General features: G+C 36.7%; 1 protein-coding gene and 1 pseudogene across 5 annotated transcripts in view; both read left to right on the top strand.

Annotated features, from left to right (window-relative positions):
- The window catches only part of LOC146748034 (uncharacterized), a 31638-nt gene extending 4542 nt beyond the window's left edge, over positions 1-27096 (top strand). The window contains exons 2-3 of one of the 5 annotated variants that reach the window (XM_085507660.1): positions 17781-17888; positions 26454-27096. In XM_085507660.1, the coding sequence (XP_085363786.1) occupies positions 26704-27039 (336 nt within the window). In that variant the 5' untranslated portion in view covers positions 17781-17888; positions 26454-26703 and the 3' untranslated portion in view covers positions 27040-27096. The other 4 variants (XM_085507671.1, XM_085507668.1, XM_085507663.1 and 1 more) reach the window with 4 other exon arrangements.
- Positions 7516-17386, top strand: LOC144359629 (uncharacterized; annotated as a pseudogene).
- Positions 27097-27618: the final 522 nt, after the last annotated feature.

Here is a 27618-nt window from a genome sequence, read left to right as displayed (position 1 = left end):
CGTCTACGCGGATATTTTGAAGCAGAGGCCCGAGCATGCGTAAATGTTTGGAACTGCGCATGGGTGGAGCTGCGCATGCACGAGCCTCTGCTTCAAAATATCCCGTAGACGGGTTGATTCATATTGCTCTGGTGTTTCGATTTTCACAGGATTTAACCCGTTTTAGTTCGAATAAAGGAAATGTAAGTCGATCGATAGTTTCTACCGATATCATGCTTGAGTTGTGTGAAGCGGATCAAAATATAATTTGGAAAATCGTGTTATTTTCGGGAAGTTTCGATGTCATGGTGTCAACGCTTTCCTACCTTGTGTTATTATATGAGTAGTAGGGGAATTTACCGGCGACTGACTAACTATGACGATCCCACTTTAGGTCATTTTATATTATCCAGGAAACGTTCCGAGCGCCTGTGTTTCAAAGCACGACTGACTTGCAAGCGAGGCGTCTGCTAAGTCTTGATGGCACAAAATACATTTCAGTCTGCTGGTATTCGGTAGCAGATGGTCTTATTTTTGTCATGTCAATTGGTACATCCACAAGTACAGCATCACGTCATGTAAGTTTTTGTTGCACCCCATATCTGATATGCCTGCCCATGTAAAACGTGTTGAGGATCTTCGACTGCCGGGAAAGTGGTACATGTAGAATGCTAATGTATGCTGGCCCAGCTATGACTTTATATAATTTTATAATTGTGTGTGTGTGTTCCACGGATATGAAGAACCGATCTACGGATTTCGATGAAACTTGCTACATTCACAGTTACTCTTTTTTAGTGACATTGCTGCTTGGGGACAATGCACAAACCTTATCGCTTTGGGGTTAAAATCTGAATTTTAATTGTCTAATTTGCTTAATAAATAGTCAATATTTGGCTTTTTCACTGATATCTAATATATTAATCATCACATTTAATGAAACTTGGTACATATATGCTCAGGGACTATGTACAGACCTAATAAGCTTTGGGTTAATATTTTATTTTATAATAATAAGTTAATTTTCAGCTATTCCATGAATGCTAATCATCAAGTACTAATCAACATCAACATATTAAGTACGAATCATCATATTCCAATGAAACTTGGCACTAAGATGCTCAAGGACAATGCACAGATCGGATTGGTTCAGGGGTAAAGCTCAGACTAGTAATACAATATTATATTGTATTACTAGTCTGATATTATATTGTATTACTAGTCTGAGGTTAAAGTCTGCATGTACTTATTAATCACCTAATTTGCCTAATAATTAGTAAATTTTCACCTGTTCCACAGATATCTCTAATACTAATTCTATCCCAATGAAACTTGGTACATAGGTGTCCATGGACAGACCTGATTAGTTTTGAAATCTGTACATACAACACCTAATCTGCATGATAATTGATCAATTTTCCACAGTTATCCGTAAAACGAATTGTTACATTTCAATAAGACTTTGTAAATAACTGCCTGGGGACAATGCTAACATAATTAGTTTTGGATTGAAATTCAAGCATAATAATTTGCATACTTATCACAGTGCAATGAAACCGTAGAAAGAAGGAAAAAATATATTATCAAAAAAACTATTACAAAGGTTGTCCAGGGAAAATGCCCAGAAAAGGTGGTTAGGTACAGTAAATTGTTCAATTGCCTTTGAAGGCTAAAAATTCATGTTCTGTCATCTACTGCAACGGGCAATTTGTCATTGTACCGGTGGTACTGACAAGTTCTTGATCATATTTTCTTGCACATAACATGGCCAGACGTGTACCATCTAGATTGTCATTAAATTGTTTTATTTCAAAATTCCACACCACCACCACCACGTCAAAAAATATCAGTTATTGGCGAGGATGATATCAAGTGTTGATGAGCTGTGAGAAAGTGGCAGTTTCTCGCTCTAGTATAAATTTTTACTCTACAGGCAATATTCCTGTACATTATATTTTGCCCAACAATTCATGTACAACTCAATAAAATTGACCAAAAAAATTATTGCCAGATCAATTGCCATGTGTTCCAAATAAGAAGAAATATTTTATTTCAACTCAGTTACTTAAAGCGAGAGGGTCGTCACCTGCGCATGCCCGGGAATTGAGTCCCAAGCGATGATAACAACACATGCTAAAAACGCAAAGGCTCATGGGTATATGCTTGTTAGTAAACAATGACACGTTATGCCATCTGATGCATGTGCTGGTTACGACTCCCCAGCTATAAATATTATTTAGTTATTGTACATTATGAATATTTACAGCTACGGCTTTAATACTGTAGACTATCACCCGTCTCCAGGGCAAGCAACCGGAAAAAGTTACTGGTGTTCAGTACAATAAAATTTATATGAGGTATTATAGACTTCAATACTGTGGATCACATTGTTTTCATGTTGTGTATCTGTCATAATTCTCAATTTTTACTTTTAAGTTTTTTTCCAAGCTTCTTAAATTTTTGTCTGATACAATATCACCAAGTCCGGTTTATTTTGAGGCATATTCATCCAACGCCACTATGTGTGTTTATTGTATTTACGATCATGTTAACGCCCTCTTGTGTTCGCTTTACATTTTGCTACGCATGCTCTGTTCTCATGTTGTGTTTTCCCCGCCATGTTGGTTCTGTTTTCCCGTTGAGAAATAAACAGAGTTACTCGCTCATTAGCGCTCCAACCGAAGTGTCTGGTTGTAGTCCAAGCTCTGTATACAACAGGTGTGTGTCCATACTGGCGTGGTGGCAGCATCCTTCGGATCTACATGTCATTGAAAGGTAATACGGACATCGTTAACTCGCAAGCCTGCTATACATGTACGAACTTTACACACGCATATTGTGTACAGCCAGTCAGTCATTATATCGACTGGATAATACCGACGTTGATTTTGTTAATCAATACTAATCATTATGGCCAACCAACAACGGGCGCCCAAACAGTGGTGTCTGTCAAAATCAGAAACAATTACTTCGTTTGAAAGCTGGCGTCAGAACCTGGTCTACACACTCTCATTAGACTCAAATTTTGCACAGTTCCTCGGTGAGGGCGTACAGTGGACAAAGCGAACCAAGGCTACACCGCTGAGAGGTTTCACAGATGATGGGGAAGACATCCAGGCCGGCAGAAGACAAACTGCCCAGCAGAAGGTCAGTGCCCTAGAACTAATGTTGGGGCAAATAGCCAACTTCTGCCCAATCATATCTCGCAACATGATAGTCAAAAATTCGACATCTATGAGCAATATTTGGCAGGTAATCCGTCTCCATTTTGGGTTCCAGTCCACTGGTGCACACCTGCTAGATTTTTGTAATATACACCTTGAACCAGGTGAACGCCCAGAAGATCTCTTCCAACGCTTAACAGCATTTGTTGATGATAACCTGTTACGCAGCGACAATGGTATTTCACACCACGGTGAAACAATAACTGACGATGAGGAAATTTCCCCTTCACTTGAGAACTACATTGTACTCACTTGGTTACAACTAATTCACAGTGACCTCCCCAAACTGGTTAAACAGCGGTATGGGACTGAGCTGCGGACACGGACTCTAGCTTCTATTAAGGTAGAGATGCAGGTTCGTGGGCATTTTTCGTGATTTTTTTTTTTTTTTGCTTTTTCTCACCCAGACAGTCTTGGCTAGATAGTGTTAAAATTTCGGAGCATTGTCATTGTTGGAACATACTCAAAAATCAATTTTAAAATATAGGAAACCGAGGCACGCGTATGTGATTAAAAGTCCCGAAAGTTTGTTTGCGTTGCTCTTTGATTGACAAGTCACTGTTGATGTTATATGCAAATGATAGCTGGCCCCAGTTACGGAGCAGCCGGTGTGCGACTTCCTGTCCTGGCTCTCTGTTTACTTACCTCAAGCGCGATCAACTAGCAAACTACAAAAAACAGACAAGACGTAGACGCTTCCAGCATGCAAGCGGAATGAAACAAAACATACACTTGTAACTGATAAGTAAACTTTTTCACCCTTAAATAAATTGGTTTTTCATTTATTTTCATGTAGGAGGTAGCGTCGATAGGGCGATTTAATTTTCGCGCAAAACAAGGCCACAATTTTTCTTGTTTTCTTGGTGCATAGATTTCAAGCTTTTTCGCATTGTGGGCGAAACTAAAAAATGTTTCCACAAATTTTTACTCCAACGGCATTTCAAAACTGAAGTAAACATTTTTCGTTTCGATGTAATGATTATCGTGCTGATAGAATTGTGATGCAATTGACAAACAACATAGCTGTTGCTGTCATCGATAACTAACCTTTCAGTGTCAAAATACACAAACATAAAATGCTCGGTCAATTAAAAATAAAAAATAAATACCCAGGAAATTACCGAAAAATGCGTCATACAAAGTATTTTTTAAAGGTTTGAGGGAAGGTAAATTTAGACTCAACCCACCCAATGGCGATCGCTATGTTTATATAACTGTATGAATAAGTCATCGGCTTTACGTAATCCATTGTGTCCCTCCCTCAGTGGAATTGATAACACGACGCCATGACAGTTTTCACGCTAGGTTGAGATTTCGCGGACGATTTTTTGTCCGTTTCCCTCGAATTGTAAATGTTTTTATTAGCTCCGCTGTCGACTTTGTCGAGCGGAGCTTATCATATGAGTGATTGTCCGTCGTCGTCGTCGTCCGTGGCAATGTTTTACTTTTTCGACTTCTTCTTGAAAACTACAAGCCTAAATGCTTTGATACTTGGTGTATATGTACCTTGGGTAGACCTCTCTTAGGTTTGTTCATTTCATGTTGATATCTTTAATTCTCTAATTTTGGTGAATATTTTTGTCATTTTTGGTAAAAACTGATATTTTCGACTTCTTGTTAAAAACCGCAAGTGCAATTGCTTTGATATTACATATATAGGTACTACATGTGGACCTCTCAGATTTGTTCATTTCGTGATGATATCTTCAATTCTCTAATTTTGGTGAATATTTTTGTCATTTTTGGTAAAAACTGATATTTTCGACTTCTTGTTAAAAACCGCAAGTGCAATTGCTTTGATATTACATATATAGGTACTACATGTGGACCTCTCTCAGATTTGTTCATTTTGTAATGATATCTTTAATTCTCTAATTTTGGTGAATATTTTTGTCATTTTTGGTAAAAACTGATATTTTCGACTTCTTGTTAAAAACCACAAGTGCAATTGCTTTGATATTACATATATAGGTACTACATGTGGACCTCTCTCAGATTTGTTCATTTTGTAATGATACCTTTAATTCTCTAATTTTGGTGAATATTTTTGTCATTTTTGGTAAAAACTGATATTTTCGACTTCTTGTAAAAAACCGCAACCGCAAGTGCAAATGCTTTGATATTACATATATAGGTACTACATGTGGACCTCTCTCAGATTTGTTTATTTCGTGATGATATCTTCAATTCTCTAATTTTGGTGAATATTTTTGTCATTTTTGGTAAAAAGTGATATTTTTGACTTCTTGTTAAAAACCGCACGTCCGATTGCTTTGATATTACATATATAGGTACTACATGTGGACCTCTCTCAGATTTGTTCATTTTGTGATGATATCTTCAATTCTCTAATTTTGGTGAATATTTTTGTCATTTTTGGTAACAAGTGATATTTTCGACTTCTTGTTGAAAACTGTAAGTCCGATTGCTTTGATACTATTCATATTGTTCATTTTCTAATGATGTCTTCAGTTCTTTAATTGAAATGTGCATTGCTAACAGCGGAGCTATCTCAGCCAATAGGCTGCTTGTTTTATTTTTTTTACCCGACGATTTAACATCGGCAAATTACGGTGTATGGTGTATTTCTAGGAGTTTCTGTTACACATATGAAGCTAATGATTTGTTTTAAAACTTTTTTTTTTACAAAATGGCGATTATCTCAGTTTCATTTTTTACTCCAAATTTCAACTTTAAAACTATTTAACTTCTAGACATTTCATTTGTTTTCGATGAAATTTTCAGGGGTCATTATTCAGGTCTATCCTAAGTAAATGGCTTTGTATGGTTTCACTGTCTTTACTGGAACAGAAACAATAGAGCTGCCAATTAGCGGCTCTGTTAACTGTGGACGATTTATACAATGTGAATGTTTCAAAGAGCACTGTGTAAAAACTTTTCAATGGAAGCACTAATAAATAAGCCATTATGTTCCTAGTAAACAGAAGTTTTAAATAAGTGTTCTTAAATTAAAATCAGGGTATGCATTCAAAAGTTAAATAGTTTTAAGTGCACTTTCACCTAAAATGCATGATTTTAACCCAAAATCAACACCACTTAATATGGTATCATAGTACATTATTGTAAACCATAAAACTCAAAAGTTTAAATAAAACTCTTTCGAATGATATATAACTTGATTGGTAAAAAGTATATTTTACTCATGTAATTACAGTAATTAGAGGCAATTAGAAATATAGTCTCCCAACCTGCATCTCTACCTTAAGCCCGAGATCTCGCAAGCATTGAGCTCACTTTTAGATGAAATCCACATGACTGAGGACGCCACTGTCATGCTCTCTGCTTCTTCAAGGCCTCAGAGGGGATGCATCACACCCAAACCAGTGAGATATCAAAAGTATCGGCCCAGGGAACGCAAAAGCCGCTTATGCCCATTATGTAAGCAGGCCAGCCGTCCAGACAACCATTTCCTCAGCGAGTGTGACTTCCTGCCGGACCAAGATTGTAAGTTCATGACCATGGCCCGACAGATTGTTAATATACTCGATGAAGTTCCCCAGGACACCCAACAGGGCAATGATGATCTCAGTGACTCCGACACTGCGGACGTCCCTACTGCCCTTAGAATACAGGTTCGTCAGTCACCATATATTGATACATTTTATGGCCACCAGGTTACACGTCTTACCATCGACAGTGGTGCCACTGGCAATATGATTCTACTGGCCACCGCAAAACGTCTTGGCATCCCAATAAAGTCTACCGTTAAAATCCTATTATAAACCGCGGTTTATATTACAATGTATCAAATAAAATGTATCAACAGCTCAAGTTGGGGTGCGGTTTCTATTACGTACATATTGCAATCACTAAATGGGCGTGGTCATTTTTTCCCACATCACTCGCACAAAACAAACAATACACCGTACAATCTTTTGAATATAAGCGTAACTCCAATTTAGATGTCGGGGAAGAGTGATAAGCGTCACGTCACAAAAAACTGTTCACATGAAAAAAAATACTCAGTATATTTAATGTAATAAGCATTTTTTTTTATTTTCTGACAGGAGTTTCAAATAAAAACAAACATTAATGCATTGCTTAGTAGAAAATGATCATGGTACGGCACTAAAAAAGTACGGTACTTTGGGTACGGTAACGCAATCCGGCCATGCTTCGGCTCACAAGTGAAACTTACTTGTTTTCGAACTGTAGAACTTGTTGATTATTACTCAGTAGTGATTATAACAACGCACGAAAAATAAACACGCTGAGTTATCAAATGCAAGTAATATTCAACTTAGTTTCACCGTAAGCGAATTATTTCGGTCACATGTAAACGATCGATGCGATGGGAGACAACACTACATATACATATGGTTCATCGCCAAAGGGCAGCCATCGCATTCGCCGGACACTCATACTACGCGCACCACCAAAGTCAACAACAATTTGGCCCGGTGATTTCATTGAACTTGACTTGCCTAGTACAGAAATCAAAGACTCAAGCAAGGCATTTGCACTTGAACCACGAGTAGAATCTCGCTCGCTCTCAGTCATATCATCTGACAAGCCATGGCCTGCTCCAAACATTTATTCAACCATATCGGATAAAATTCGGATTCCGAACCAGACTAACACACCCCAAAATTTGAAACGCAGTGAACATTTTTGCCAAATATGTCCTGTCTTCGTACCACCGACAAACAAAGACAGCATAGACACTACACTTCATGTAACATCACCACGCAAATCAGTTCTTTCAGAAAAGAGCTACTCAGATTCGGTTAAAATTGACCCCGACCAACTCCTCTCTCCGTCTCACCGAGCAAAGTTCGCAACATTACCCCATGAATATGATGATGTCTTCAACACTGCAATCAAGGGTTATAACGGTGCTTCTGGCCCATTTCAAGCAGTCGTCAATATGGGTCCTGTCCAACCACCGCAGCGCAAGGGCCGTGTTCCCCAATACTCCCGTGACAGGTTGGCCGAGTTACAACAAAAGTTTGATGAACTTGAAGAGCTAGGTGTTTTCGCTCACCCGGAGAACCTACATGTCAATGTGGAATATGTAAACCCCTCATTCTTAGTCAAAAAACCAAACGGTGAATTCCGTCTTGTCACCGCTTTTGCAGACGTTGGCCGCTACAGTAAGCCACAACCCGCCCTCATGCCAGACATCGACAGCACACTACGCACAATGGAAGAATATCATCACTACCGATCTCACTAAGGCCTTCTACCAGATTCCCCTTTCACACGAGTCACAAAAATACTGTGGCGTTGTAACCCCATTCAAAGGTGTCCGCGTATACGTGCGTTCAGCCATGGGAATGCCAGGCTCTGAGACAGCGTTGGAGGAGTTAATGTGTCGCATACTTGGTGACATGCTTGAGGATGGTAGCATTGCCAAACTCGCAGATGATCTGTACTGCGGTCAATCGAGGACCTTCATGTAAATTGGAGACGTCTCCTGTGTAAGTTAGCAGCCAATGACTTAAGACTGTCACCATCAAAAACCGTCATCTGCCCTGCAACAGTCACAATTCTTGGTTGGGTATGGAATGAGAGAACCATTCGCCCAAGCCAACACCGCATCTCTACATTGTCATCATGTTCTCCACCAGAAAAGTTACGCAACCTACGATCATTTATAGGCGCATATAAGGTCCTAGCTGGAGTGTTACCAGGCTGTGCTTCTCTTGTTGCTCCACTAGAAGATGCAACTATTGGACAACAATCCCAAGATAGAATTCAATGGTCGGATGAGCTTCACGATTCCTTTTGTGTTGCTCAGGCAGCATTATCGTCAAATCGCACGATCACACTCCCCAGACTCACAGATAAGATATGGATCGTCATTGATGCAGCCATTAAAAAACAGTGTTGGGTCCACCATGTATATCTCGCGTGGTGACAAGCTCCACCTTGCAGGTTTCTTCAGTGCCAAGCTTCGAGGCCGTCAGGCAACATGGCTTCCATGTGAAATTGAGGCCCTTTCTATTGCCATCGCAACAAGGCACTTTGGTCCATACATCATTCAGTCCCACCATAAACCGTGTATTCTTACCAACAGTAAGCCATGTGTGCAAGCATACGAAAAACTTTGTCGGGGTGAGTTCTCAGCAAGCCCACGCGTAACAACATTCCTCTCTTCTGTTAGTCGTTACCAGGCCAACGTGCGCCACCTGGCGGGCAAGGACAATATTCCATCAGACTTTGCCAGCCGCAATGAGTGTACCACCCCTACCTGTCAGATATGTTCGTTTGTAGAACGTGTGGAAGACTCGGTTGTCATGAACACATCTGTTGAAGACACATCATCAGGAAATAAACGCCTACCATTCACCAATAGGGCTGCGTGGCAAACTATCCAGTTAGAATGCGCTGATTTAAGACGCACACATTCTCATCTCACCCAGGGAACTCGTCCATCTAAAAAGCTAACTAACATCAGAGACGTCAAACGCTACCTCAATACCGTACCGTCACTATTGCCAAAGATGGTCTACTTATAGTCAAGCGTACTGATCCATTCGCTCCATCTCGCGAGTGCATTGTTGTACCTCGACAGGTGTTAGATGGCCTCCTGACAGCAATTCATATTCGTCTCAGTCACCCGTCTTGTTACCAAATGAAGCAGGTCCTCCATCGTTATTTTTTCGCACTGGACATGGACAAAGCAATCCAACACGTATCCACCTCTTGTCACCTCACACAAATGTTAAGCAATCAACTTCAGATCCACCAGAATCTGTGGGCAGTTTATATGCAGCAGATGTAATTAAACGTGAAAGACAATTAGTCCTGATCGTCAGAGAATGCGTCACGTCATACACCACAGCGTGCCTCATAGAAGACGAATGCAGTGAAACATTGCGCAACGCCCTACTGCGACTTTACATTGACCTGAGCCCCCTTGATGGTCCACCCGCAGTTATATGGACAGACCCAGCTCCAGGTTTTGTAGCTCTATCTAAAGACAGCCTTCTTCAAAAATACCGTCTGAATATTGAGGTTGGCTGCATCAAGAATCGCAACAAAAACCCTGTCGCAGATAGAGCAATACAGGAAGCTGAGGATGAGATACTCCGTCAGGATCCACTGTGCGCAGCTATTACACCACTCTCCCTCTCCATAGCAATCGCTCATGTTAACTCTCGCATACGTTCAAGTGGCTTATCGGCACGTGAAATGTGGACCCAAAGAGACCAATTTACATGTATGTAAATGTGTCGAAATGGGCATAGTGCGAGTAGCTAGTGCTAGTAGCACTAATCCGAAAAAGTACTAGATCTAGTGCTAAAATGGCACTAGATCTAGCGCTAAAATGGCACAAGATCTAGTGCTAAAATGGCACTAGATCTAGCGCTAAAATGGCACAAGATCTAGTGCTAAAATGGCACTAGATCTAGTGCTAAAATGTGCACAGTGCGAGTGGCATTGTTATCGCATTGTCAACGACGTCGAATAATAGGAGGGGCATCAACAACCACTTTCATATGAAAACTACAAACAGTATAAAACATCGGCAATATGCGCGAGATGTCCATAATAATACTTTTTTTATATAATACGGGATTCTGCCGTAAATTCGGCCATCCGAAAAATTGCCCTGGGGATTTCACGGGTGATGGGCGCTTATTTGGGGTTCAAAATTTAAAAGAATAATTATCAAATATTTTGCTGTGAAATTTTCATTGTATCCAACTACACAGACTTTCTATGCTGTTGGTTGGGCCACCCAAGACGAAAACTATTGCAGAATTAACAATAATTAATAATTCTTGCTGAATTAAAAAGTAGGCCACCTAGAATGTCATTAGTGTCGCCCAGTGTCATTTTTCAAATACATTTGTTTTTATTTTATTGGTAACAAAAGTATATTTTTAAACTACAAAAACGAACACAACTGCATTGCGTAGCAGCAAGCGATCACAGATGCTCAATCCGGACATGCTACGTTTCACAAACGTTGAATATTACTCAGTAGTGATTAAAATAACGCACAAAAAATAAATTCGTTGATTCAAATAAAATTCAACTTAGTTTCATCGTAAGCAAATGATTCCGATCGCATATAAACGCTCGATGCGGTAGGGTATCCGCCATGTTTCTCTTGCGTGAGTTGAGCTAAAAGGTCAAACCGCTAATTAACCAATCAAATTGCTGCATGATGCCAACGCGTTCAAATCACCATAGCTCATTTAAATATGTTAATGTTATTGAACGCAACACGGAAGAGATTTGCCGATGTTGTAGTACGCTCTTTTGGCTTGGATTTTGAAGGGAAAATGGCATGATTTTTTTTAAATAAAAAAATAGTTGTTTTCAAAGATGAACTTAGCATAAGAAAAATACTTTAACATTGTTTACAGTAATAACAGCTCTTTGTCCAAACAGAGCTTACACTAGTCACAATAAACACGCTCTTGAATAAAAACTTAAATAGACAGATTTAGGCGTCAGGAACGATTGAAATGTCCGATAAATTACGACAAAATGTTTTAAAAAATAAATTTAAAAACTGCCGAAAAATCGCTCTGGACGATTTCTTGGTCCCATTTTTTTTAACGCGACCATACACTGGGTTTGTTTAGCTGTGAAGGGTTAAAATACGTCTTTCAGAACCGGAAATTCAACAGACGAACTTGTTACTTCACATGTTTTAATTATTAACAACTGTAACAAGAACAAGATTTCGAGAGTCTACAACAAAAAATCCTAAGGGCTCCTAAAAAATTTTATTGCAGAGAAAGTGTCTAGACATGTATAATATGGTCACGTTAAAAAATCTGCGAGGTTACATCATATTCCGTTAGTTCCTCCATGATACAAAGTACAATGTAACAACAGGATTGCGTGAATATGTATATGCCCATTCACAGGTCGCAGTACACACAACATCCACCGAGCTTTACAGGGACCCGGGACTTAGACTAGGAGTATACCAATTTTTCATTTAGTTCACATATGGCATCATAATTTCATTTTCGAAGATCTATTTTCATTAAGTGTGGCGCCGACCAGAAATAAAACGGCACATCAGCGATTTAAAAAAAAAATCAACGCTGACCTCCACCATTTACATAAAGTTTCCATTCGCCAAAGTTGAAAACACAAACTTCCTCACAATACCATTTCATACAGTACAAATGTATATCTATTCACAATTTGTAAAAATTATGAAGTTCGACCTGCAGTTTAACTGTTTCAGCTAGTTTCCCGGCCGATTGCGTTCCAACGGTCTATTACGACAAGCGTGGACAATGACATTCTTATTTTTCCCACTGTAGCACATTTCCAATGAATGAAAGATACAACAATTTTACGTAAATATTAATTTATTTTCAGAGAATTACGGGATGTCTTGACGTCGTTGACAACGCGGTATCAATGCCACTCGCACTATGTACATTTTAGCACTAGATCTAGTACCGTTTCAGCACTAGATCTAGTGCCATTTTTGCACTAGATCTAGTAGTTTTTCGGATTAGTGCTACTAGCACTAACCACTCGCACTATTTCAAAATTCATGAAATTTATAGTCTTTGTGAACTCATTCTAAGTCGAAAGCCAATGTACAAGTAAATGACATGACAAGGTATTTCATCTATCATACTTTTTTTAGATATATACATAGGAAAGTTTTTCTTCATTGCCCCAAGTTACTAACTAAATATTCACTGTAGTACTTACCAATCGTTTTTTTTGTTTCTTCAAATTTTAATTTGTTACCATTGTTTTTTTATCAGCTGCATTTCCAGTTTATTCTTTTTTTTTTCTTTTTTTTATTATATGCAGCTTACCTATTTTCCTTTTTCCAACTGTTATTTACAAAATGTCTAACATCAGGTTAGGCAGTTGGAATATTAATGGCTTGAGCAACAAATCGCAAGATATTGATTTCAGAAAACACATCACGTCACTTGACATCGTGTGTGTTCAAGAAACATGGCTCAGCAGTTGCAGTAGTTTTAGTTTACCAGGTAGTTTAGATGATTTTGACATGATTCGCCATGACAGAAATGAATGTGTTAAAAACCCTAAAAAACAGAGGGGAGGGGTTGCTGTTTTATTTAGAAATAGATATAAAAAACACCTGACTGAAATTAAAGGCTGTACAAATAACTTTATTTGGTGCAAAATCAACAAAGCAATACTCAATTCAGACAAACATCTATTTGTTGGTTGTATTTACACTCCCCCTGAAAATTCCTTTATTTATAAAAACAAAGATCTTGACCTATTTAGTCTCTTAGAAAAAGACATCTTAAAATTCTCATCTGAAGGTGACATCATCCTATTAGGTGATTTTAATAGTAGAATTGGCAACTTAGATGATGTAGTGGATGACAGTAAAAACCAGCATTTCCCCTTACCAACTCATTATATCAATGACAATTTTCGGAAACGAAATAACATGGATGTCCACTCATCATACAGTGTAAACAAATTTGGCAGGAAACTAATTCAATTATGCATTGACTGCAACCTAATTATTTTAAACGGTAGAAGTGTGGGTGATTCAATAGGTAAATACACATGCCACACACCAAGAGGTAGCAGTACCATTGACTTTGCTATTACTTCTAAACCATTATTTGATAAAAGTAATTACTTTAAAGTGCATGGTCTCTCATTAATTTCAGACCATTGTTTAATAACATTGTCCATACACGCAATAAAAGATAGTCTTCTCAAAATAAATAAAACACCAAAAACAAATATATTAGACCCCCTGCCATCTAAATATATATGGGATAACCAAGCAAAACATCATTTTGAAACATCACAGCTATTACATAACAGTGATATCGAATATTATCTCAACAGATCCTATAGTGACAATGATACAGACAAGGCAATTATTGACTTTGAAAATTTAATCACCTCCATTGCCGACAGAAGTCTAAAAAAAATCACCCCCAAAATAAATAAAAAAAAAGAAGAAAAAAAAGAAAAATTGGTTTGATCAAGATTGTTGGTCCATCAGAAAAGAGCTGAGAAGCCTTTCAAATTTGCTGGAAAAATTTCCCCAAAACCCAAATATACGTGGTCGTTTCTTCCAAACAAGAAAACTGTTCAAAAAAACCATCAAAGAGAAGAAAAAACAAAAAAAAAGCTCTACTACTAAACCAACTTGAAACCTCAAAAGAAAACCCTTCTGAATTCTGGAAAACATTGCGTGAAATGAATAATGAAGAATCGCACAACGAGTGTAATAACAATATAAAACCAGTTGAATGGCTATCATATTTTAAAAAGTTATTTAATGCAAATTCCACATCCCACAGTGACGATTTAACTACTGAATTAAAGAAAAAAGAAGAACACATGGCTCTTAATTCTGACTTGAACGGTCCAATTCTAAAAGATGAAATTTTAAAAGGAATTAACCTATTGAAAAATAATAAAGCTTGAGTCAAGATAAAATTTGCAATGAAATGCTAAAACACAGCCAAGCCAACTTACTGAAAGCCATACATAAGCTTTTTAATATAATTTTTAATTCAAACCACTTTCCAGATTCTTGGAACCTCAGTTTTTTTATACCAATCCACAAATCCGGCTCCAAATCCAACCCATCTAACTATAGAGGCATTGCCATTTCTAGTTGCCTTGGCAAATTATTTACAAGCATTCTAAACATTAGACTAACCACATTCTTAGAAAAAAAGAACATACTTTCAAACAAGCAATTCGGATTCCGAAAAGATCGACGCACAACAGACAATATCTTCATTCTTAAGACAATAATTAACAAATATCTTTATAATAGCAGCACTGCCAATAACAACGAAAATATTAAAATACAAAAAAATAATAGTAAAAATACAAATAAAATATATGCGTGCTTTGTTGACCTAAAAAAGGCCTTCGACAGTGTCTGGCATCAGGGGTTGTATATTAAATTGTTAAAACTTGGAATATCGGGTAAAATCTATAAAATTATAAAAAATATGTATAGTAAGGTAAAATATAAAGTTAAGAGCAAAGAAGGATTAACTGAACACTTCACTTCAAGGGTGGGTGTAACTTAAGCCCAACCCTATTCAACATCTTCATAAACGATTTACCTGATGTCCTTAATAAACCTAGATGTGACCCACCCAAACTACAAAACACACCTATTAACTGTATAATGTATGCTGACGATCTTGTAATACTTTCTGAATCAAAAACAGGATTACAAACTTGCCTTGATAATTTATCGATATACACTAAAAAATGGCATCTACATGTTAAAATGGAAAAAAACAAAAATTATGATCTTTAACAGATCAAACAGACTTCTAGAGAATGATATTTTCTTCTTTGAAGGTTGTGAGTTAATTACTGTAAAATCAACCAATTACCTAGGATTAATAGTAAGCGCTAATGGAAAATTCAAGGAAGGCCTGGAAAGCATTTCCTTAAAGGGAAAAACAGGCAAAAATCTAAGTATACCACTGTCACTCTCTCTGTTTGATAAACTAATCAGACTAATTCTCACATATGGTAGTGATGTATGGGGAGATGAAATTTCACTAAAATCACCAATTGAAGATGTACATATATATTATCTTCGTTTTCTTTTGGGTACATCCAAAAACACTACAAGAATGGGTTTATACGGCGAACTTGGACGTTACCCGTTGGAGACTTTTATCGAAAAACAAATGATAAAATATTTTAATCGTATAAAAAACTCGTCAAATCCATTACTAAAACTAGCTTTCCAAGAAAATAAAGAAATTAACAGTAAATGGTACACCAATATAGATTCCCTTTTAAATAACATCAACCAGTCTTACCTGATCGACAGCGATGAAACTCTAACTGCAAGGGAATTAGGACAAATCAACAAAAATATACAAACATCATTCATATCAACTTGGAAAAGTGAATTACATAATGACAATCGATCAAAACAAAATGAAAAAAATAAATTAAGAACATACAGAGAATTAAAAAACAATTTTGCTTTCGAAACATACCTTGTTACCCTGAAAAACATTGATATGCGCGAAAATTTAACTAAATTCCGCCTCAGTGACCATAACTTGAAAATTGAGACTGGCAGACACAAAGGAATACCCCTTGCTAATAGATTATGCAACCTTTGTGATAAAAATGAAGTAGAAGATGAGTATCACCTCATGATGTCATGTAAAAGATATACCCCCGAAAGAAATGTCCTATTCGAAATAGCAAAAACCAAAATCCAAAACTTTAAAAATTTGCCGCTAAAGACTCAATTCATAGCCTTGCTAAACAACAGTGGCCTAACACTCCCCGTAGCAAGGTACCTAAAGAAGTGTTTTGAAATAAGACAGCAACCCCAGTGACAACCTTCTCTCACTATTTGAGTTTTGCATTTTGTTTTCTATCTATCGTACCGTAGTATCATAATTTTATACTAGCTATTATCTGTAATGTATTAGCTTAGATTGTTTTTTTTTTTGTTTTTTTTTCTTATCTATTTTCTGTTTTGTAACCTTTTATTCCTTTTATTCCTTTTTAAACTTTTGTAACCATTGCCAATCCCTCCGGGGAATGTGTAAGTGTTAATAAAATTATTATGTCCATTTCGACACATTTACATACCTCCAATTTACCAATTATCAGCTTTCTATTAGCGACCGTAAACTTATTTTAGACCAACACACAAAACTTTTGGCTAACCATAAAGCTAGCGAGAAGTCAAAAGCTCCTACAGTAAAAGCCACCAGTGCACCCAAACTTGAAGTTGGGGACCTCGTCTATCTGCACTGTGACCGCAATAAGTCTAGTGCCCGTGATCGCTACTTAGTGACTGGTATTGATGGCCAATGGCGCAACATCCGCAAGTTCCGCGGTAGTCAACTCAGGCAAACGTTATACCGTGTGAATGAGTCGGAATGTTATATCGTGTACCTTCTCCGAAAGACATCGATCAAAACCCTATGTCATATCATCCGGACGAAGACGACACTGCACTATCTCCAACACATCCACCAATACCACCAAGTATACCTTCTGATCTAACACCGGCAACAGGTTGCACTGACACTCCTTCAGAAACTGAGTCGCAAAGTATTGGCTCAGTCGACCCAATAATGTTGACTCCTGGAGACCCGGCACCAACATCCCTGGCTGACGATACTCCAATAGTCATGCAGCCCGTTCAACATAGACGATCAAGCCGTAATCGCCAGCTTCCCGAACATCTAAAAGACTATGTCATGGACTTTTAAGTCTGTATTCAGTTAGATTATTTTTTTGTGTCTTTCCAACAACAATTTTGTGTTATCATGTAGCGAGTCATTTTTCCTCATGCGTTTTTTTTAGACTTTTCGAAAATGGTGTAAGTTAAAGACAATAAGTGGTTACGCCACTATGTGTGTTTATTGTATTTACGATCATGTTAACGCCCTCTTGTGTTCGGTTTACATTTTGCTACGCATGCGCTGTTCTCGTGTTGTGTTTTCCCCGCCATGTTGGTTCTGTTTTCCCGTTGAGAAATAAACGGAGTTACTCGCTCAATAGCACTCCAACCGAAGTGTCTGGTTGTAGTCCAAGCTCTGTATACAACAGGTCTGTGTCCATACTGGTGCAAAATATTTGTAAATTGTATCCACATATTCACAGGTTCCTTTAATGGCTGAGAGTAGCAACATTTGTGATGAAGAAGTGCTGGAATTTCTTGAAAGCAGGGGTGTATCTGGGGAAGGACTAAATCTGTGTAAGGAAGATAAGGTGTGTAATGCTTTGAAATTACTGAATTTATATTGTGTAGTTTAGTGGCTGTAAGTGGTCGATTGAGTAAGATCAGTGCCTAGACAACTGCCCAAACACATTTCCTGTTTACTTTCATGTGTGATACTTCCGTGCACACATTTGTCAAATTTGAGCTGACAAATTGATACCAAGGGATTGACCATAAAAGCCTTTTCAAAATGTTGATTTCTTAAATATAACTTATAAAGAAAAAGTATCTACTTCACAGTAAATGCTTATATACTACTAACACTTTTGCAACCTTTTTACTGGACCTTAATTTACAGTACAACCTGGTAACAACATTTTTATGCATACTTCGTGCAAGAACAATTTTCATGCTAAAAATTGCTGCATATGAGCCTTAGTTTACTTGTGTTTTTATTTAAAGATACAAAATCAAATTTGGTTTACATAACTACATGTACATCAAATAACACTAACCAACTAGTGAGTGACTACAGTACCACTTGCAAACTCGCTTGTTTTTTGCCATGTAGTATGTGTGTGTGTTATAAATAAAAAAACTTGAGCAGTTGTATGCCATAATGGTTCCCCTGAAAATTGCTGAAATATTTTATTCTGCATGCAAACAGCAGATGTTGCCTGATTGACCCAGGGAAGGTCAAGTATTTTTGATACTGTGATAAATTGGTTATTTTTTTGGGGGGGGGGGGCGGGGGGGGGGCGTTCATTTCAATAAAATTGCTCAGGGTATTTAAAGTGGAACTAAATAGAGCCTATTTTGGTGTTTGTATTTATCAAGTTATGTATATTGATTATAAATTTGAAAAAAAAAATTAAAAAAAATGATTATCTTCAGAGTTATGATTTAAATATGAGAAACCATAAACCTGCGAAGGACTTCCGTTTGCGCCATCTTGCCATAAAAAAACGCCCTCATGAGGTATAAACAGGTAAGGTAACAAAGCATGATGACGAAATAGTATCTGATTAAATATAAGCAACTTAGGGAGCCATAGCTGGCTGGACTGGTGAATTGACTTCTAGTCTAGGTTGTTTCGACTTTTACAAGCATATCAACATACAAACATTATGGATGTGCGATTGATTGAGACAGGCATTTTGTTTTGTTTTTTGTCTAACTGTCTAATAAATGCTGTTTCCAGTACTGCACTGTGCGGCGTGCAAATTATTCAAAGTATGGATGCTGGAGTATGCAATCTTGAGTTCGTAGGGTGGTGGTGGAAACATTTTCGTCCATGTATTCACGGGGCTGCACTGGAAAATCATGGGACAAGTGTCACAGGAACACCAAGCAGATTGTTCACAGACTTCCGTGTAATTTGAAATAAAACTTTCATCTGAACAAGGGGCATCGTCGACGATATACTCTCATCACTCACTGACACTGGACTGATCTGAATCGTCACAGTATACCGTACTTCCCTGATCATAAGCCCGGAGGCATGAACACGTAAAGGAAAAGTAAGGGATGAGCTTGTACTCGAGGACCAACTCAGAAAAAATGCTTTTGTTTTGGGGTTAAACACTGTAACCATCTTGCAAACAACGAAAAATTATCCAAAAAAAAATATTCGTTCACCACGCCGGGCTCGGGAAAATAATACTTATTTTTGAAAAAAATGCGTCATTGATTTGAACGATACTTACAATGAAGAAACAAACATGTTCATAAAAAACACACACATTTTATTACAATACAATTTACATACCGTCTGAATTTACGGTGAAATAATGGGTAGGGTCTGTGAGGAAACAGTGGACGATGGCATTTATCATTATCTTCGTTTTGGTATGTTTTCGATCGTACGCAAACTCTCGACGCAAAACAATTTTTCATCATGAGGTTTTTCAGCACGATTTGACCTGGAACAACTTCCTTTGACATAACAGGTCATGTCTTTCATTAACCAATCAAAATGATGTGTCGTAATGATGAAATTTTCTGATTATTGACGATGATTTTTTAGCGCAATGCGGAAGTGAATTACCGCAATGTTAAAATGCGATCTGTAGCACTGATTGCAACAAAAAAACGATGATTTTTTTCCCTAAAAACTGGCGATTCGCAATTTCCGAAATATAAACGACTGTTAATAGTAACCGTGGGTAAACTGAGTGTAGAGGAAGAATTTAAACACCTTTCTCGGTCGCCAACATGTCTCATCGTTCAAACTTTAACTTGAAATTAATGCGAGTTTTCTCATAAAACTAAAAGCATGAACTAAACTAACATGCCAATCACGATTATTATGAAATGAAACACACCTTTTACACGCATATTTTAAAGAATATCGTCGACGCCCAGTAAAAACACTCTGGGCTTATAATCGTGAATGCTCTCAACTCGATAAATACCAAGTAAAAACATAGGGATGGGCTTCATACTCGGGAGGGGCTTACGATCAGGGAAGTACGGTACTTTAACGCAATTGGGCTTTCACTCTCAGAATACTGTGGTTCAAACGCATAAGGCTCTAACCCAAGTTTTAAAAAGCACATTGTGCATATAAAAGTTGAGTTTATACTAATAGTACACAATGCTTGGCAGCATGAACGGCTATGTACAATGGCGTATACGAATGCAATCAGATACTAAAACGTCATAGCTTTGAAAAGTACCCGGATGTTAAATATGTTCGTTCGTTAATTATTCCCCTCCATGAATGGCCTCCATGGCAAGCACTTCAAATGCCTATCCAAGCTACAGTTATAATTAAAACAAAATTAAACCACTGCAATATTATTTCGAATACAGTTTAGAATATACACAACTATAAATTAAGGCCGCATTTAGGTTCGCTTTAAAGTCTAAGTTAGTTTGGACCCTTTTGTTTTTGTTCGGGTTTTTCTTGGAGTTTAAAATCAGCAGGGCTTGGGTTCCATTTGTTATTGTTCAGAAACCAATGAACAGAACCTTCTCAAACATTCTATGGCAATTATGAGTTTATTAGGTTAATGTGAACTGGTGAACCCAACTTTTAAAATTTGTATTTGTCCACAAATTTGGCAGCCATATTGGATTGTAATTAAACTGGAAGTGGCTATTTGACTACTTTCTGAGGGTTTAGGCGATCTAAACTTTTATGGCATACATGTATACTACAATTTGTGTGCAGTAGATGTAAGCAATAAAAGCTTTAGAGGTCACATGAATTTTTCGTCATGTTTTATACCCGAAAAATGGAAAAAAATGCTTGAACATCATCTTCATTTGGAACCGTTAGTCTGAAATTTGGTTTTTAGCATTTTTTAAATTTTTGTTGGCACCATTTTGGATTACCCGGTACTTCCAAACATTTGATGCCATTTTTATGCAAGTATTTTGAAATTTGTTATTCTGTATTGAACTCTTTAAGATATCTGATTAAAAATTTAAATCAGTCAGTCACATGGTTTGACCACTATCTTGAATTTTTGGCAAAAATGATAAAAATTTTGTGAATTTGCTTCTCATGAATGCTTCTGTCGCGCGCAGTTATCTGACATGAAAAAAATTCACTTTCTTTATGATGTTCTCTAAGTTAGTTTGTAATTCCAGACATTGTTTTGATAACCACGAGTTGAGCCCTGAGAGACTAGATCAGTTTCTGTAGCAACTGTGACGCTATATCCAAACGTTTGCTACATTGTTTCCCATTGCGTTCTCGCGGTACTTGTCTGTTTACTGCCCAAAATTCCCACCAAAGTTCTGCCTCGTGTTAGTCGCGTGTCACTCCTAATATGGAATGACAGCGTTATGTTTCGTTTGTATGTGCCAATCATTAGCGTTGTTTTATTTTCGGAACGTTTTGGCATGATATATTCTAGAGTACAAACACGTGTTTGGCACTTCTCCGATTAGCTGTCACCAAGACAAATGCCGTTCTAACGTTGACAATTACATTAACCAGGCAAAGCGCTGTCATGAGAAATCCGATTCAGGCCGTCGCTGTAATTCCTTCTATGGTAGCTTCGCAACTTGATGCTCGTTATGCACACCCTCCTTTCTATGCTCTCTACGATGTCAATGTTGCAGGTGTCAATCAGGCGTCAAAACACGAAAGCAACTCAGTCAAAAACAGGTTCCTTTAATAATCGTGGACTTTCCAAAGAAAACTTACAGTACTGTTAAAAGATGTTAGTTCACTGGAGTCTGCCTAGCATCTGATTACTTACTCAGTTAAAACAGATGGTATCAATTACCAGTTACTGTCATTGCATATCTTGACTTTGAATGTCTACACTTAATAAGTAGTACCAAGGTCATATCTGTACTTAAGACTTAAATAACTAATTAACTATAAACTTGGCATGTAATAAAACTCTGCTAAATTAAATAACAATAATTATAGTATTTTTTTGGTATGTGAAATTATACTGAGTTAAACATATCATTTATTTCTACTAACTTTTTAACACTAACTACATTTACCATAATCATGTCATCACTGACTATCCAAGATGACCATCTTGAGGGTGCCATATCAACTCCTCATGGAGCTATTATTTAGCGATCTATATTTTATACCAAGAAGTATTTGCTGTACAACATATTGATGTTCATGTTGAGTACAAATAAACAAGTTTGAATTATACCTCACGTCTGTTCAACTCAAGAAAACACAATGCAATCGATGTCCGTTTCAATAACAATTCCGCATGTTTAATCAGTTCGTTTTATGTGACGAAAAGAACACCCCAACGCCTAGTTTTGCGATATAAACTTACCCACCACAGCTTCAACTGATCACATTTTGCATGTAGCATGTATGACCAGAGTATCTTCTGAACAAAATGTTCATATATCAGCAAGTACATATTAGGGCATATTTAAACTTGAACCCAACAAACCTGCAGCTTTAATTAATTAAATTTGGCGCACATGAGCTTTGGGGTATTCCCTAGACCTTATTATTTTTTTGGACTAATTAGCTAATTTGCATATAAATAGTTACACAATTTGGATTACCGTACCGTAACTTACATGTACCGGGAATGGATTTTGTTTTAGTCAGCTGAAAATGTTTTGGTGATTGAGATTGTATCATTACAGTTTAGATAAATGACAAATTGTTTACTTTAGTTTTGAAGCAGAAAAAAAACATTATTAGAAAAATGTTTTCTATTATCATCAACAATGTGGAAAGCAATGAAACCTATGCAGAAAAAGAACAAAATAAAGTGTTACACTGCTTTACATGAAAATAAAATTGCCCTATCAGACAAGTAAAAATGAAATATTTCACAGTATCTTTTTTTATAAAAGTACATTGAGATTAATACAGTATATGTAGTATTAATTGAGGATCACATTGCCTAGTACATTGTATGTTTTTTGCCAAATTGTGTTGACTCCCGTGTACAAAGCACAAAAAGGGCGTCTTTGCAGTTAGTGTGTCTGTCTGTTTGTATGTCGGCTTTTCCACTGATATCTCAAATACTAATCATCACATTTCAATAAGACTTGGTACATAGATGTCATAGGACACTGCACAAACCTGATAGTGTTTAGGGTAATATCAGTACATATTAATTACATAATTTGCATAATTAATTTTCAGCTTTTGATATTTCGAGCAGTAATCATCACATTTTCAATGAAACTTGGTACATAGTTACTTAAGGACTATGCAGACCCCTGATTAGTTTTGGGGTAAATATTTGTGCATATTAATTACCTTATTAGCATAACTAGTTAATTTTCAGCTTTTTGCCTGATATCTCAAGTACTAATCATCATATTTCAATGAGACTTGCTACATATATCTTCTAGGACTATGCAGAGACCTGATTAGTTTTAGGGTAAATAATTGTGAATATTAATTACCTAATTTACATAATTAGTTAATTGTTTCTATGAATGTTTCACTGATATATAAAGAACCACGAATTGGATTTCAATGAAACTTTTGAAGAGTACTCATCACATTTCAATGAATCTAGAACTATGCAGAGACCCAATTAGTTTTTAGTAAATATTTATGCTTATTAATCACCTAATTAACATAATTAATTAACACTGATATCTCAATTACTGATCATCACATTTGAATAAAATTTGGTACATAAATGCTCTAGGACAATAGACAGGCCTGATTAATTTGAGTTAAAATTTGTTCATATTAATTCTCTAATTATCATAATAATTCATAATTTTTTTGTTCTGTTCTGTTCATATTAGTTACCTGATTTACATAATTAGTTTTCATTTTTTTCCATCAATATCTCAGGTACAAGTAATTTTGAATTAATTTATAATGTGTCTTCAATACTCTCAGCACACAGAAGTTCTTTCTAAGCTTTCTTTGATTTAGATATGTTGCTGAACTATTATTGTTTAAGAACTTTTATACAATTCAAATGTATTAATGTATGCAGGCTATTGAGATTAATACAGTACATGTTGTATTATTTGAGGAACATGAACAGTAATTAATTTGTTTGTATAATTATGATGTCTTTTTGGCCTGCATTTTTCACGCAAAGGAATTTTGAACATCACAAATCAGTATTTATTTATTGATTTGCATCTGTACATTTATAACCAGAGTTATAGGTGCATACAATGTATTACAGTATGACATGGTGGGAGTGTGTACAAATCTTTTGCAATCTGAGTGATCGCTGGGTTGGTGTGGCTTCTGTATATATCTGGTATGGGATTCGAATATGAACACATCATTACCTCGCATAAAACGTAAACTGCAGTTGACCTCACTGATGACGCACATGTTGTGGAACGAATACTGAAAATGGACCAAAAGCATGTTCACTGCATATACAATGTGCTAATAACTTAACAAGGTTATGACATACCGTTAAAGTCCTAATATAAACCGCGATTTATATTACAATGTATCAATTTAAAAATTGGGATCAAAAGCTCAAGTTCGGGGTGCGGTTTCTATTACGTACATATTGCAATCACTAAATGGGCGTGGTCATTTTTTGCCCACAACACTTGCACAAAACAAACAATACACCGTACAATCTCTTGAATAGGCGTCAGGGAAGAGTGAGAGGCTTTACTTTGGTTCTAAAATAGGCGTTACGAAATGTTACAGTTACAGTCAATCAAAAAAACTGTACACATGATAAAAAAAATACTCACTATATTTAATGTAATAATTTTTTTTTTTAATTTTCTTGTTAACGAAAAGTATATTCTAACAGAAGTTTCAAGTAAAAACAAACACGAATGCACTGCTTAGTAGCAAATGATCACAGAACGGTAGCGCAATCCGGCCATGCTGTGGTTCACAAGTGAATAACTTACTTGTTTTCGAAGTGTTTAAATTGGCAATTATTATTCATTAGTGATTATTACAATAACGCACGAAAAATAAATCCGTTGAATTGTTATGAAATGCAAGTAGTTTCGCCGTAAACGAATGATTTCAGTCACATGTAAACGGTCAATACGATATCGGCCATGTTTTTGAATGCACACGTGACGTTTTATTGACCAAATAGGTCATGTCGCTAATTAACCAATCAAAATGCTGGATGGTGCCCACGTGTCTAAATTACATAGCTCATTTAAATATGTTAATTAAAGTTCAGCGACCTCAGGGTGAACACGGAAGAGATTTACCGATAATGTAGTGCGATGTCTTGGCTTTGATTTCCATGGGAAAACGACATGATTTTTTTGGTAAATCAAGAAATTATTTGTTTTCGAAAGATAAACTGAGCATTGAAGAAGAATTTAACACTTTTACGGTGATAACAGCTCATTGTCGAAAACTTACGAAACACAGACGTATTCAGAAAGAGTATTGACAGAGGTTGCCGCCAGAACAAAAGCAGTTTCGTTGCATGTCTGATATCCTATCACCGCTGAACAATAAATAGAAGTGAATATTTTTAGGCATGTTGTCGAAACAAATGAATAGGTTTAGGAACAATGCCGTTTTGGACCAGCTGGTTGAAACTATGAAGTCAGTCACGGTCTTGTTGAATTGGGGGTGCGGTTAGTAATAGGTACTTTTCAAGTTTTCAATTTTTGTTAAGAACTCTTCAACCCTGAAGCCGGAATTGGGGGTGCGGTTACTATTACGTATGCGGTTTATATTAGGACTTTAACGGTAGGCATATTTCATGATATTATTTTAAAGTGAAATTATTAATAGAAAACATTTATTATGAAACACTGGAATCATGTATCGGTCTTGACCCCCACTCTGTCTACTGTGGTTATGTTAAGACTGTACACGCTTTCTATAATACAATGTACTAAACTAGTCAACAAAGTGTGAATGTTGTCAAGCCAAAATAGGTTTTAATTGTATACAGCACCGCCAGTGGCTGTTCCTGGCTCCATGCGTCCAGTACAATAAATAATTCAGTAGTTTAGTAATAACAAGCACTTTTGTAGTCATTAGGAACACTCACATTTATATTTGAGTTTATATGTCTGTCTAAGCAGATTAGTAGCAATATCCTAAAAATAATTTGTTGTCATTTGGTGAATAACTGACCAACGTCATTAATCTTAATCAATGCATTATGATTTTAGTGAAATGTTTGATATACAATAAATAAAATGCATAATTATTGCATATTGTTTCATTATAGATTGATCGTCATGTGATTCTATTGATGACTGATGATGAATTGAAAAAGTACATACCAATATATGGGGATTGCATTGCAGCATTGGGATACTGCAGAAAACTGAAAGCAGAAAAGAAAAAAAAGGGGCAAACCTAATAGGAAAAAAAAACTTCTCAAAACATTGTGTGGTAAATTGAAGACAAAGACAAAGGGTGCTTCTTCTAGGGAAGAATAAGAATCTGAAGTTGAATATAGCAAAGGGACACATAAGATGCATACACGATCTATGAAAGCACTGGGCAATAAAAATGCTATGAAGTTCAACAGAAAAGTAGAGCTAGATTGGATCAACTATGATGATCAAACAAAGAGCTTCAAGCAAATCAAAAAAAGAAATGGTGGTGGAACTAGAACAGTGTCACTTAGCAAATCAACAAGAAAGGCTGATCTTATGAAGTTATTGTTATCTCTTTACTTTCCAAATGGATCTTCCTCTAAGGGAAGAGCTGATGACTATGAGTTTGATGTGAAAGACTTTCAAGAGAACACGTTTGATGAAGTAACCACCATAGGTGAGCTATCCGAGTCAACTAACTCACAACGCTGAGGTTTTATTTGTCATCTGTCATGAAGGATGAATCACCTCCACATGACAATTCACAAGGAACAACTGTGTCATCTGCTTCATCAGATGAGCATGGCAGTACTGGTAAAGTACTATCAGAGATGAATGATCAAACAACTGTCTCTCCAGATCCTGTAGAACAAATGCAGTCTGAGATAAGTGATCGAACAACCGTTCATCCAGACCTAGTAGAAATTGACACACAACATTCTATTGCTGAACATGCTGGTGTGCCTGTAATAGAATCTGTAAGTGGCTTTGATACTGATTCCATTTCTGCAGATCCTGACATTAGGTTTGCACAACCAAGTTCATTCTCAATGGCATCCCAGCTGGATGATACACTCATCTACGAAGAGTCAGAACAAAATGACTTAATGGATGTTGACTTTCAACCTCCCCTTCCCATGGTAACATTGCAAATAAAAAGATCAAATACTATGGCTGACATGTTAGCTGCATTTTCATTTCATTGGAAATTACAGAAGAGGATAAGGTTCCCTGAAAATATTGATGGTGCTGATCAAGAAACAGCAAAATTTCTCAAAAAATACATCAATG

This window comes from Saccoglossus kowalevskii, chromosome 2 (genome assembly GCF_978046115.1).
Source record: "Saccoglossus kowalevskii chromosome 2, keSacKowa6.1, whole genome shotgun sequence".
In the NCBI taxonomy this organism is placed as follows: Eukaryota; Metazoa; Hemichordata; class Enteropneusta; family Harrimaniidae; genus Saccoglossus; species Saccoglossus kowalevskii.
The sequence above is the reverse complement of the archived record's forward strand: the minus strand, read 5'-3'. Positions and strand labels throughout refer to the sequence as shown.